This window comes from Tenrec ecaudatus, chromosome 1 (assembly GCF_050624435.1).
Source record: "Tenrec ecaudatus isolate mTenEca1 chromosome 1, mTenEca1.hap1, whole genome shotgun sequence".
Classification (NCBI taxonomy): domain Eukaryota; kingdom Metazoa; phylum Chordata; class Mammalia; order Afrosoricida; family Tenrecidae; genus Tenrec; species Tenrec ecaudatus.
The window spans coordinates 213462317-213476321 of record NC_134530.1 but is presented as its reverse complement, the minus strand read 5'-3'; the positions used below and the strand labels follow the sequence as shown (position 1 = coordinate 213476321).

The 14005-nt window shown below is 36.0% G+C and overlaps 1 protein-coding gene across 1 annotated transcript in view; it reads right to left on the bottom strand.

Annotated features, from left to right (window-relative positions):
* Positions 1–304: 304 nt before the first annotated feature.
* The window catches only part of LOC142439439 (complement factor H-like), a 50128-nt gene continuing 36427 nt past the window's right edge, over positions 305–14005 (bottom strand). Inside the window, exons 11-18 of the mRNA XM_075541799.1 lie at positions 13508–13678; positions 10990–11172; positions 10322–10528; positions 9473–9646; positions 8574–8750; positions 6795–6971; positions 1272–1454; positions 305–501 (exon numbers count right to left, since the gene is read on the bottom strand). Of these exons, the coding sequence (XP_075397914.1) occupies positions 305–501; positions 1272–1454; positions 6795–6971; positions 8574–8750; positions 9473–9646; positions 10322–10528; positions 10990–11172; positions 13508–13678 (1469 nt within the window). The remainder of the gene's footprint in view (positions 502–1271; positions 1455–6794; positions 6972–8573; positions 8751–9472; positions 9647–10321; positions 10529–10989; positions 11173–13507; positions 13679–14005) is intronic.

Below are 14005 nucleotides of genomic sequence, written 5' to 3'. Positions count from 1 at the left end.
AAACCTTTCACTGTTGGGAAAGTGATGGAACACAGCTGGCACTGGACTGAGTGCCTATAACCTTTGACCAAGGATGTTTTATAAACAGAACACATTGCTTGTGGTTTGGCAACATTTAATAAGGTATGTGAGAAAGTCAAATATCTGTCTCTGATATTATAATTGCATGATTCTCTATACAACAAATTCTAATTTATGAGTATAATTTACATAAGAGTTGAAAAACTTGAGAAATTACATTACCATATATAAAATTCAGGAAATGTATACAATTTGATTATAAGAATATACTTCAGTCACAGCGTTAGCCACAGCGGGGATAATCTATTTTCCCTTCATGACAAGTTGCTCGAAAACTGGCTCTTGGTGTCAATTCCCTGTAACCCCTTTTACATTTAAATTCAACAGTATCACGTGTTTCAGTATAAATTTTCTTATTTTGTGTCCATTTTAACTGTATATTATGTCTTTCCATGTCGCTTTCTGATACTATGCACGCATCTGAAAATAGAACAAACAAATATAAAAACTCTTAGCCAGCAAAAAATATATTTTGTAGACTTTTAGGCTTACAAACAGTGGTGAATAATGATGTGGGCATGCTTTCCAAAAATCTTTCCTCTCTGTCAGGAATTATCTTGTGTGTTTTGATATGGTGACAATAATAAACCTAAATATCAACTCATTGCAGTTAAACAAATTCTGAATTGTTGAGTGGGATCTAACCCCATGTGTGTGTGTGCATGGAACAAACTTGCATAATAGAGTTTCTTGTTTATAATTTTAATAGGAAGAGATTGCCAGGCTTTCTTCTGTAGTACAGCTCGCGGCCTCAAACTGCCTACCTTCAAGTTGGAAGATGACTGTAAAGCATTTGTGCTACCCAGGGGCCCGAAAATTGTTCGACGATGCAAAAATGGTGCATCATACTTAATAAGGAGTAACTTGAACATATATCAGGGAATCACAAGGTCATTTATTTTAATAAGTGGTTTGCGTTAAAGGAATATTTGTACCTTTTGATTCAGTAAGAATTTCTAAATCTTCATGTGTTTACATATTAACATTGAAAATCCCTAGAAAGCAATTCAATTCTGTGTGGCATGATGATAATTGGTTCTATGGCAAAAATTTTTGCTTTATTAATATGTAGAAGTGAGCTATTCAACACAAGGGTGTTTGCTAGTTTGTGATGTTATATCATGTCTAGCAAAACATAATGATTATTATTCTAACTTTTCCTGAATCAAAGGAAACACTGAGGTACTCACCTAAACATTTTGGTGGTTGTGACCACTGTCCATTCACACATGTGATTTTATGGTTGCCCTGAATTATATAGAGGGCTTGGCACTGGTACTGCACTGATGATCCTGGAGCATATTCTTTGTCTGGGAATGAAGTTGTGTCTCCATTTTCAATAGCAGGAGGAGGTCCACATTTTCCTTTAGGATCTAATATATGTATGCACACACACACACACACACACATATATATACATATATATAGATTTATATATATACACACAGAGACACACACAACATAAATGTACTATATGACATAATGAGAAATTAACTCACCTTGCTGATTTACCTGTGGAAAATAAAAATTCAGCATAATGTGTTATATAAAGTTTTCTGTGACTACTGAGCAAAGAATTCTGTCATGGAAGAAACAAATCATATAAATTGAAGGCTATTCTAAAACACATAAAACATTGATAAATATATCTGTTTTGCACTATCAATGTTATCTTCATGAAAAATTAATGACTAAGATGATGAGTGTTTTTCTGTCTAATAAAATATACTGTCTATTGGATCACACATTTAAAAAAAATGTGATTTCAAAGAAAACATCAACTCCTTGAACATGTTCAGGGATTAAAACGCATTTTAACTTTACAGAAAACACACTGCTTTTAGGTTGATTTTCAAAATCTTTTATCTTTGGTTCACACAGGGTGCTGTGCTTCTTCATGAGAACTTAGCTGACACTTCCCTTAGATCAGTGGTTCTCAATTCGTGGGTCGTGACCCCTTTGGTAGTCAAACTACCCTTTCACAAGGGTCACCCAATTCATAAAAGTAACAAAATTACAGTTATGAAGTAGGAATAAAAAGAATTTTACAGTTGGGGTTCACCCCAACATGAGGAACTATATTAAAGGATCGTGGCATTAGAGATGTTGAGAACCACTGTCTTAGACAGTTGCTTGCTTGGGACAAGCTTTTAAGACCCCGCATGCCATTCGTCATGATAACCAAACACCATGCAGCTTCTTCACTACCTTTTGCTGTGGCACCCGTGCATTCAGCGATTTCACTGTGGCTGTGAGGATTTGGCAGGGCCAAGCTATAACAACTAAGTTGTCATATATTAGGGCTGTCCTCAGGTGATAGTACCGTATCTATCCTTACAGCTGTTGTTTCTCTAAGTGCCTGGTTTTATTTCTGGTACAGATTTGTCATTTTATTGAATTAAATCCTAAATGATTCACTAAGGTTTAGAGCCATACTAAGCTAGGAATATTATTTTAGTCGATAATGATATTATCTTATTGATCAGAGAAGTTCACACGTGTGTAGTATTTATCAGGCTCAATTGCCTGAGCAGTCAGTTTGTATATCTCCAAGATGTAGGTTACTGGTTGCTAGTTTGTATGGTATGGGAATGGAAGCTAAACTAATACTTTTGTTAAGCCTCAATTGTGGGATTAGAGGTATATTTTAGCCTAAACCTTGTCACAAAGAGGTAGAAAGAACATGAAATAAACATATATATACAGGTCCTAGGTGGCCATCCACTGAGTGCATCAAGTAGATTTTGATCGTACAACCCTGCAGGCCAGGGCATAAGTACCTGTATCGGATTCTGAGACTGTAACTCTGTATGGGAAAAGAAAGTCTCATCTTTTTCTCTCTAACAGGATGGTGGTTTCAAAGAGCTAACCGTGTTGTTTTCAGTGCAATGTGCAAGTTACCATGGCACCGAGGATATACACCTCCTGAACCTGAGGACCTCTCCAGAACAGGTTTGCACACTGAGCCCTATTGGCATAAGTCCTGATGAGCCATGGGTTGACATGACGGATATCTTTGGAGGGAAAAGCAAAAGTACATTGAGAAGAAAGATTAAACTTGAGGTCATAAGAGACTCTGAAACTTGCTCATAATAACGGAGTAGTTAAGGCAAATGGAAAAATGATAAAATCAGATGCTTGACAAAAAAATTCAAATGTATCTCAAAAGGACTATGTAAAATATGATAATTTTATAGGTCTGAAAAGACATTGAGTTGGAAAAACAAAAAGGAATAAAATATTCGCATTGTATAAACTGAAAGAACTAAATAAAAAGTCAAGCATCAAGTTGCAAATATTTAAAGATTCTGAATAAAATACTGAATCAAATGTGTAGGGAAAAAACACTCAGAAATTTTGTACCAAAAATAACTGGTAGCTATCCCCCATTTTAAGATGCATAATATGAGCAAGAATTAACAGTACTGAAGTAAGAATTCCAAGCTCTACTGAACGCATTAGCCAAAAACAACTTTATAGGGATCGATGGCACACACGTTGAAATGTTTCAACACGTTAATGAAACACTGGAAGCACATACTCATTCATGTACGCTAGGAAATTTGGAAGACAGCTACTTGGTCAGCTGTTTGGAAGATTTATATCTGTACCCATTCCAAAGAAGGCGACCAAACAGAATGTTGAAATCACGGAACAATATCATTAATATCACATGGTGGTAAAATTTACTGATGAACATGCAATAAAGGTTGTCAGAAGTAAAAGCCAGATTCCAAAGTAGATGTGGGACAAAGGATAAGCTTGTTGTTGTCAGATGGCCCTTTGCTCAACGCAGCGAATACCAGAAAGATGTTCACTTGTGTTTTCTTGTCTATGCAAAGACATTTAACTTTGTGGATCATAATAAACTATGGATAGCCTGGAGAAGAAGTAGAATACCAAAGCATATCTTTGTCCATTGATCAAGAATGTGAATGGAACTCGGGAACACTGGATGGTTATAAATCAGGAAAGGCCTGCATCTTGATTGTATCGTCTCCCCAAATTTATTCAATCTCTAAGCTCAGCCAAACATGCCACAGATGAAGAAGAATTTGACATCACATTTAGCGGAAGGCATATTAACAACCTGTGAAATGCAGATGACACACAATCTTGCTGGCTGTAACTGAGCAGTTGAAGTACTTTCAGATAGAGTTCAAGAATTGCTGCCTTCAGTAGGGATTACAGCTCAATATAAAGAAAACAAACTCTCCACAACTGGATTAATAGTAACATCAAGATAAATGGGGAATGACTGAAGTTGTCAAGATCTGCTCTTGGTTGGGTCCACAATTAATGCTCATGTAAGGAGCTGAAAATAGCTCAAATGGGCTGTTTGTATTGTGTGAAATGTTACACAAGCCCGCTTTAAAGTGCTCATAAGCAAAAGTGTTTCTTTGAGGACTAAGATGCTCCTTGCTCAAGCCACGGAGTTTCCAACTGTCTTGTATTGGCAAGTAGTTTGATTTTAAGAGTTTTCATATCCATATAAAAGTTGGACTTTGAATAAGAAGAATCAATGCCTTTGCATGATGGTGCTGGAGAAGAATATTGAAAGTGGCCTGGAGGCCAAAAGGGCAAGCAGGTCTGTTTTGGGGAAGTGCGGCCAGAATTTTCCTTGAAGCCTAGGATGGCAAGACTTCCTCTCGCATATTTTGCATAGCCTGGGGCAGCTATCCAAAGCTCTTGTGAAATGCAATGAGGAGAGACTAGACCCTTGACAAGGACATCATGCTCGGTAAGGAGTCAGCAAAAAGAAAACCTTCAAGAAGGTTGATTGAAGCAGTGCCTGTAATAATGGAGTCCACAATAACAGCAAACATGAGAATCGTGCAGGACAGGGCAGTGTATTGTTCTATTGCACACAGAGTCACTCTGCACAGCAACATTCAACCTTTCCCAAGAATAACTTAACGTCCTGGACAGAGTATATGAAAGCAAAGGACCCTCTGGAATACAGAGATGTGTTGATTTTGAGATTCAAATAATAATATAAAACCAAAGAAAACCCACTGACATCAATTGTATTCTGACTCATAAAGACTTCAAATTCGGGGCCTGGGGCTGTACATCTTTACAGAAGCAGATAGCCCCAGTTTTCTCTGACTCACTCTTGGATATGAACCATTTAACTGGAGTCTAGAAGCTCAACGCTTACCTGACAGCACCCCCAAAGGACCACATGGCAGTGAGTTCTTTGGCTTTTCTTTGTATCTCCAGTTTAGAGAATATTGAAATGTTGAATTGAGGTCCTGTTCATACTAAATATTTTTGATGCAAACATTCCTTCTTTAACCAAAGTCTCTGGGAAGGAGCACTCTTGAAATAGAAACTTGGTCATGGCTCAAGCACACTAAGTGTTCCATCAAAGGACAATGACACTGTTGATGTGTGCACACATTTATAGTCCCGGAAATTTGACAGGGGTTCCTATGACTTGAAGACAATTTAATGGCAGTGGGCTTGGTGAAGCATGAATTAATTGGTCCAAATCTAGAAGATCGCCATAGGAAGATAAAACACATTTCCTTTTCTTCTCCCACGATTATCAGACCCCCCAAAGAGTTTACACATCCAATCTCAAGTGGGGTAACAAGGCACCAATCCTTTTTCATTGGTGTCAGTAACACCAGGTGGGTAGCCTAGGTACTACCGCATTGTAGCTGTGTAGGTCTTTTAAAATATCAGATTTAAATAATATTCATTTTGGGGGGAAATATAGTATCCAAAATCCTGGATACATTTGAAAATCATTCCTAGTATCAAGATTTGGGAAAATTCCAAAAGTGAAAACACAACCAACAGATCACCAATACTCAGATGACACAGACGTTGAAATTAGTTGACAACTTTTAAAATTTAAGGGGGAAGATGAACCTAAAAAATTAGAGCATGGTTAAATTTTAATTCATTGAAATTCATAAAATTGATACAAGGTCACAGGCCAGCAAATCTAACAGCTGATGATAAAATAATGTGTATTTTCTAATAAAAATTTAATATAAACAAATAAAGATATCAGAGTTTTAGGTTCTGTGGGAAGAAAAAAGATTTGGAGTTCCATAAAAAGGGGAGTGTGATGTTGAAAAAACGAATATAAATGTGATAGATATGATTTTTCCAATTAGCCCTAAAGCATACAATTATATACTAGCTGAATGAACTACAGTCAAATGAAACACAGAGAAATTTACATAACGCTCTCATAGCAAAGTAATGAAAAATAAAGGAAGAGAAAGAAACCTTGGAAGCAGCTAGAAAGAAAGGATGCAGAAGACTATCTGTTCCGTAAAAGATTTACAGTCTTTGCAAACCCTCTATAAGGTTGCACTGAGTCAGAATGAAGTGACTGGCAGTGGGGAATGAGACACAAGGATTCAAATGAAAGTGGACTTGTCATCTGCAATCCATGGAGATCAGAGTGCAGTGATCAAACATTTTTCAAATTCAGAAAAAAATAAATAAATGTCGACCACAAATGAGTATACAACGAACACCATCCTCCAGACCAGTGGAGGGACACAGCCATTCTCAGAGGCCAAGTAAAAGAACTTGTCTCCAGCAAACCCATATTCTGTAAATAGTAAAATTAATTTCACAACATAACCCAGAGAGAATTGAAAATGAAAGAAAGGTAGAAAACAATGGGGGAATTAAAAACCATACGGGTAAATATAGTAGACAAATATTTAAGAAATAATATATTTTACCCTTGCACTTAGGTGGTTCTGTCCAGGTTCCATTCATGCACATCACTTCTACCTCTCCATAGAGTTTATAATGTTTGTCACATTCATAACGCACTTTCTCTTCCGGTGGATACTTCATCATCGGTTTTGAGATCATCTTACCATTTTCAACATTGGGAGGATTCCCACAGGAAACATCTAGTAAAAGAGAGAGAGAGAGAGAGAGAGAGAGAGAGAGAGAGAGAGAGAAAAGACTGTCCATTTTCAGTAGGAAATCAATAAACAAGATTCCAAATATATTTCAAAAGAAGTTTAAAATCAGTAGACAATTTAAAATGATGTTTGCTAATGTTAAGAAATGTACATGGAAGATTTAGGAAAATTAAATTTAAATGCTGCAACATATAAAGTTTCAAAGCCTTAAATATATTCTCTATTTTTATTATAACACGGTGGTTTTTCTTTCACCTTGTAGCCTGTGAAAATGAGATTGGTCCTGAAAATTTATAGAATTACTAAAACAAATATTTACTATGAACCCAATATGAATTTAGAAAGTGTCAAATTTGCAAAAATTTAACTATGCAATGTGAGGTATTTATTTTAAATTATTTTGCTTATTATTAATGTTTTAACTCCTTAGAAACTTATTAGAATTAAGCATTTCTTTAAATTATATGTCAAAAGTTAAGAGCACACTTTAAAGTACATTACAGTATAAAAAGACTTTAAGTAACTGAAATAATTCAAATGGGAGGTGCAAAATAATGATGAGGAAAAGATAAAGAAACCGATTCCATTTGGAACCCATGGTTATAAGCTATTATGGCTTCACGTCCACCTGAAACTCTCCAAACAATTATGCACTCAGATCATTACATTGTTAATCGTTTTCAAATATCAAATTCTTTAAAGCAGTGGTTGTCAACCTTCCTAATTACGTGACACTTTAACACAGTTCCTCATGTTGTGGTGACCCTCCACAATAAAATTATTTTGGTTGCTTCTTCATAACTGTAATTTTGCAACAGGTATGAATTGGGTGACACCTGTGAAAGGGTCGTTCGACCTCCAAAAGGATCAAGACCCACAGTTGAGAACCGCTGCTTTAAAGAGTTCCAGGTCAATGCAAAAGCAAGAGTAGGTAAGACTTGATTCCCAAATGAAGTGTACTTGCAGCAGTCTGCAACCCTACCGGTTATTTCATGTGTCTAACATTGCTCTCCCCTCCTATCTGCCAACCACTTGGCTGATGTATTGTTTCTTTGTTTATCCTGAAATAATTTTCAATCGTACCTTTGTGTAGAAACATGTCACGAAGTGCTGGCTACGTGACAGGGAGTGTATACAAACCTGTATCAAGTAAAGCTCTGGTTCCCTGGACTGCGTTTTGCAGGGACCCTAACTCCTCAACTGCATCTACCCTTTCCTCTCATCTAGGTTTGCCCATGGCAGATCGTGCCCCCTCGAAGCTGTTCGATTTATAGCATAAGAGCTGCACTGATTTGTCTTACAGTCTATAAGATTTACCAAATTTATATCAGGGTCCCTTATCCAAGTTTTTTTATTTAATAGGTCTAGGGTGGACCCTTAGATCTATTTGTCTTAGCAACTTTCCAGAAAACGTTGATGCTGCTACATCAGTGGCCACTCTGTTAGAACCACTGGGCTAAGAGGCTAACTGTTGTCTATGTGTTGCACACCCCTTAAACTATGCCCATTTGTTCAAAGTGCCCAAAAAAGAGGGTTTTATTGTCTAATGTATCATCTTTTAGTAAATTTAAGGTTTAACCAAAGTACCTTTACATGTAGGAGTTCCTATCCATTTACTCTTGATACACTTTATGATATTTGACCCATCTAATTGGAAATTCTTTTCACATTCGTATTCGACTTGTTCTCCTGACTTATATGACTCCTTTACAGTGCTTTTGAGTACAGCATGAGGAAATGTGGGTACTTCAAAGCAATCTGTAACTGAAAGAAATGGAATAAGGAATTCAGCAAATCTTTAAAATCTATAATATTCAATATTTATCGTCTAAAATAACTAGCATTAGATTATACCATTAATCACTGTACAGTCTTTTTCTTTCAACTTGACAAAATAAATTCTATAGTGTCTTGATGTAATTACATTCCATTGTTGTACATGCATCAAAGCCATAGGTTGGGATGTTCATAGTGGAGACTCCCTGATATGTGTAGACACAATGATTGGGGGTCATTTTTCTTTTTACATTCAAATTTATTCTTGCCCTGTTGTAGTCACTTGTATCTTGTATTCATGTCTATTTTTTTTTTCTTTCTGCTTCTGTTAAAATGTAACTTATGGGAAATTAAAATAGTTTAGGAAATTGTATGTTTATAAGGAGATCATGGAAAAGCTGACAGCAGAGTGGGGAATGATTAGATAGACGAGGACGGGTCCCTTGCACATCAGAAGCAGAGTTAAGAAGTCTAAAAATAAAGACTTGGTTTCCAGAGAGCATAGAGAGGATGATTTTAAAAGGTCATAATTTGTCTCATGTTGCCAAGCGTTTCTTATTCCTAAGGTTAAAATTGTCCACCAGAATACAGAACAATTTCCCACAAGCAAATTGCTACATTCTACAATTACTGCATATGTGCTTAGATGTACCACCTCTGCTTTGAATAAAATATATTTTTTCATTCATGGAAGAAAATTAAATTTATACTTTTGCAATATGGTGGGGTAGGCCATTTTCCTCCAAAGCATTTTATAGATTCAGGTCCATTAATCCCAAAGCCATCAGAACAGATGTAGGTAACTTGTTCCCCATGTTGGTAGCTGTCTAACTCAGGAGACAGAGAACTGTGAGGTCTCCCCGGTGGAGGACCACAAGGCAGTCCTGAAATAGCAAGAAAGGATGCATTCATTTTTCACTTCTGAAATTTAATTTTGTATATCATGTGTTCTATTTAATCATTTTATGTATTTGAAAAGATATTAAAACACAGGAGTTAACTATTACATCATGAAGTACATACAGAAAAAAGAAATTAAAACACAGGAGTTAACTATTACATTATGAAGTACATACACACCACTCTGTGGTCTTTCAGAACAGGCCTAAAAGCTTGAGCTGGAATATTGGTGCACTTATGCACAATAGAGTTAATGCTTCTCTGCCAGACATGAATGATTAAAGGAAATAAAGGAAACATGAACGATCTTTCAAAATAGACCATTAGGTTACAATAAATCAGAAGGAACATTGGAGGGAAAACATTTTTTTTTAAGAGAAACCACTGGTTGACAAATCAAACTCTAAAACTTCTCTAGACAAAGTGGCTGGAGTACACGAAGTTACATGTTTCAAGAAAAAATAAATGCCAGGGTTTAAAGTGATTCTATATTGAAATTAAATATGTTTATCTTGCATATGCAATAGGTCCTTTCCTAGTAAGGTATATGAAGAATTGTATTAATAAGTCTAAATTAAATTCCTTATGCCTTTGATCAGGATTGATTATTTATGATAAATTACTCCCAAAGCAGAATTTGACTAGTCCTGTGCCCTCACCTACACACTGCGGTGGAGAACTCCATTTTCCCATGTGGCATGTGATTCCCTTTTCTTCAGAGAGCTTGAAACCTTCTTCACAGCTATAACTTAACGTCATGCCATGTGAGTACCTGGATTCAGGGGTTTCTGTCCTTTCTTCTGAAGAGCTAGATGAGTTAATTTTTCCATGTTCAATAGGAGAAGGTGGATTACATGGGGTTTTTTCTATATGAATAACAGAGATCAAAACAATAGAGTACAAATATAAAGTCTAAAATGAAGAATCAAATAAAATCTTTTTGAAATTTTAAGATAATTTATATTATGATTATAATTTTTAAAACTAAGAAATATCTGGACCTTGTGACATTCTAAATCATCACTATGTCTATGCTACTCTCATCTCATTAAATGTCCTTCTTTACCGGCCCTTTTATCAAGCAAAATAAATGATAACAAAAGCACTATGTGATATATTAAAAAAGAATAATGTCTTCTTATTGCGTTTACATCATATCTAAATGAATTAATGATTATTAATTTTGGCCCATCAGTGTTCTCTGCTTTGTTAAGTAAAGTGCAGTAGACATACAGAAAAATCTTCATGTTCTTCAATTATGCAAAGCACAGTAGACTGTTTATCCCACTTTGAAAGAATCTATGAAAACAAGTTAAGAACTACTAACCAACACAGCGTGGAATAGACTGCCAATTTCCATCTTTGCACACGATTTCATCTCCCTCCAGGATTAAGTAATTTTCTTGACAAGCAATAGATACTGTCTCTCCATTCTGATAATTCACTGTCGTTGTCATAGTTTGAGCATTGGGAATGAGAGGAGGAGGTGGGCATACCTGTGGTTTTTCTTCTAAAAATATTGAAATTGGATTATTTGATTAAAAAGTCATAATTTGAATAGAATGATAATTTTAACACTTAGAATATGAAATATGAGTGTATCATAAATAAGCACACAATAATTTTATGCTCTTTGCTAGTATGTGTAGTATTTTGTGGCCTATTAACACTTTGAGATGATCACTTTTGGTTTATATTTGTATCGTTTTGCCTTTAGGTTCTTCCTTTTATCCTTTCTGTGACAGATGATCAGGCAGTCACATGTACAGATTTTGGATGAGTATAATAAAGTGTTCTGGAATTCCTTTTTCTTGGATGCTGTCCATACTCTGTTTACTTCACAAACAATGACTACCTTCCCATGGCCAATGGGACTCAAGCAACATCTTTCTGGGTTTTCTCTGTTTCCATGCAACACCCACCGGATATCAGAAAAGATACCCCTTATCCAGATTGTTTTCTGAATCTGGCTTGCAGCTCCGACAGCTCCCTATCAGCCTATCACTACAACAATGTTGAATGCTCGTCATCAACATTTTATCTCCATGTGATATTTTTAAACACTGTCTGCATTCTGTGGGGTCGCCTTTCTTAGGAGTGGCCGTAAACATGGGTCTCTTCCAGTCCACTGCTCAAGTAGCTGCTTTCCACACAGTTGAGCTTAACAACCCAATGCCCAAGTGTTGCATCTGTTTCTTTAAGCAGTGAATTTGGTATTTAGTCAATTATGGGATTCTTGTTTTTTTTCTTAAGGAATCAAGTAATGATAACATGCAGTGAAGGCATGGGTTTGTCTGCATTCTCTTCTTGAAGCTTAATAGTTCCATCTTTTGTTTCTAAACCATCATCTAATATTGCTCTCTGATCAGAGTGGCCGGTAGGGATTGGTCTCTTTCAATATTAAAAAGCAGTTGTCTTAAAAATATGTGTAGAAAATACTTTGAAATGAAAAGCAATTGAGTATACTTGTTCTGGTTTATTCTGTACTCTTTATTGTGCGTATCTTCTGGTGTAGTAGTTATGCACTGGGCTGCTAACTGCAAAGCCTGCAGTTCAAAACCAGCATCCACTGCGTGGGAGCCTGAGGCGGCTTTACTCCATGGCAGAGTTGGTCTCCTGAAATCATGTTATTTGTTTTCCTGTTTTTCGGTATATGATACCCAGGATTGGAAATCCTATAAGGTCATCAAGTAGAAAAAGGTTTTATGGAGTTGTGGGGAGGGGGAAACAAAGGTGGGGGTGTGATGTGAAAGGGAGATGATGTTGAGGTTTTGAGGAAAAACAAGAATGTTTGGATACTTATTGTGGTACCAATTGTGAAATTTTCCCTGACATGATTGAACTATGAAATAATATGGTATATGTATTAACTCCCAATTATTAATAAAATTTTAAAATATGCAGCTTCACAATTTACTGTGAAGCTACGTTGATCAGTATAATTTGTGCATAAGAAGATATGAGGAAATAAGTTTACTGAAATAAGTCTAGAATTAAACCATTACTATTTTATTCAATTTATTTTCTTTTCAAAATTTTTCCCACAACTGACTAATCATACAAAAAAGAACATCCATCTCTACTTAACAATTTCCTTAAAGAGTAGTACAAGACAGTATGCATAAATGCAAATGCCAAAACTGTAAAAATTCTTCGCCGAAATACAGGGTAACTTGTGCACTTGACTGCATATAAATATTGTTTCCTTAAAACAAACAAGCATAAACAGTTGAACTTTAGATAGAAGGTTTGCATTAGGATTGGTGTGAAACCACTATCTGTATATGCGGGATACCACACAAAAATGAATTTTTTTCCCAAAGCTTTGTATTCAAATTTTTTACAAACCAAGTTTATTACCTTCAAAGTACTCTCCATTAAACTTAATAATCCTAACCAACTGAGCTCTTTTCCCTTTTTGAAGAGGCCCCCCTCGTATGTAAGACTTAGAAATCCAGGTAAAAGTGTTGCGGACAGAGGGACAAGGGTTCCTGAATCTGGAGAAGAGAATCGCAGATAAGCAAGGGGGTAAGATGGACTAATGCTTCCGTGCCGTTGGTGAAACACAGGAGCCTCAGGAGTACAACAGCAATGAGCGAACTTAGTGACCAGGTAGTAATGTAAAGCTTCCAGTTCTGTTGCATTTGTTTCATAGTCAACGAATGAACACCATGTGGTTATTACTTAGAAACGGGCTCTGATTAGTTTCTCAATTATCCTGCAAATTGAAACTCATTTGTTACAATATATGAATCAATAACTACTTTCATGTTATAAAGGTTGCAATTGCGTAAGTTAAGAGGAAAGAAAATCCACTTTTTAAAACATGATACCCAAGACCTTACCTGCACAAGTTACCTTGGGATCCCACACTCCATTTATGCATACTGATTTTTTGGATTTGCCTTTACATCTGTAACTTAAGGTTTCATTATGATTGAAGTCAGCCTGACTTGATGGGGTGAATTCCAATTTACGTTGGCGTGGGATGCTACACTTCTGGAGTTGTTCTGTTTCTGTAGAAACAAAATTTTTCCATGAAAAAACTGATTAAGAAGAAATAAGCAAGTATTATGTACTACAGCTATAGAAAAGTAAATGATCCATTCAGTCAAGCTAGTTATTCCTCATCATACTACATGAAGTGAGTTTTTATATATAAATGTAGTTCCTCATCCATCTTTAGAAATGTCTGAGCAAATATTTATCATCATTACATGTTTCAGCTAGGGACTGAAAAGTTCACTTTTTTGGACAGTGTATATATTGAACAATGCTGACATAAACTTGATTGTCCCGGTTATTTTATCCATGTCTTTGTCGTTCCTAGGTATCCGAGTGCC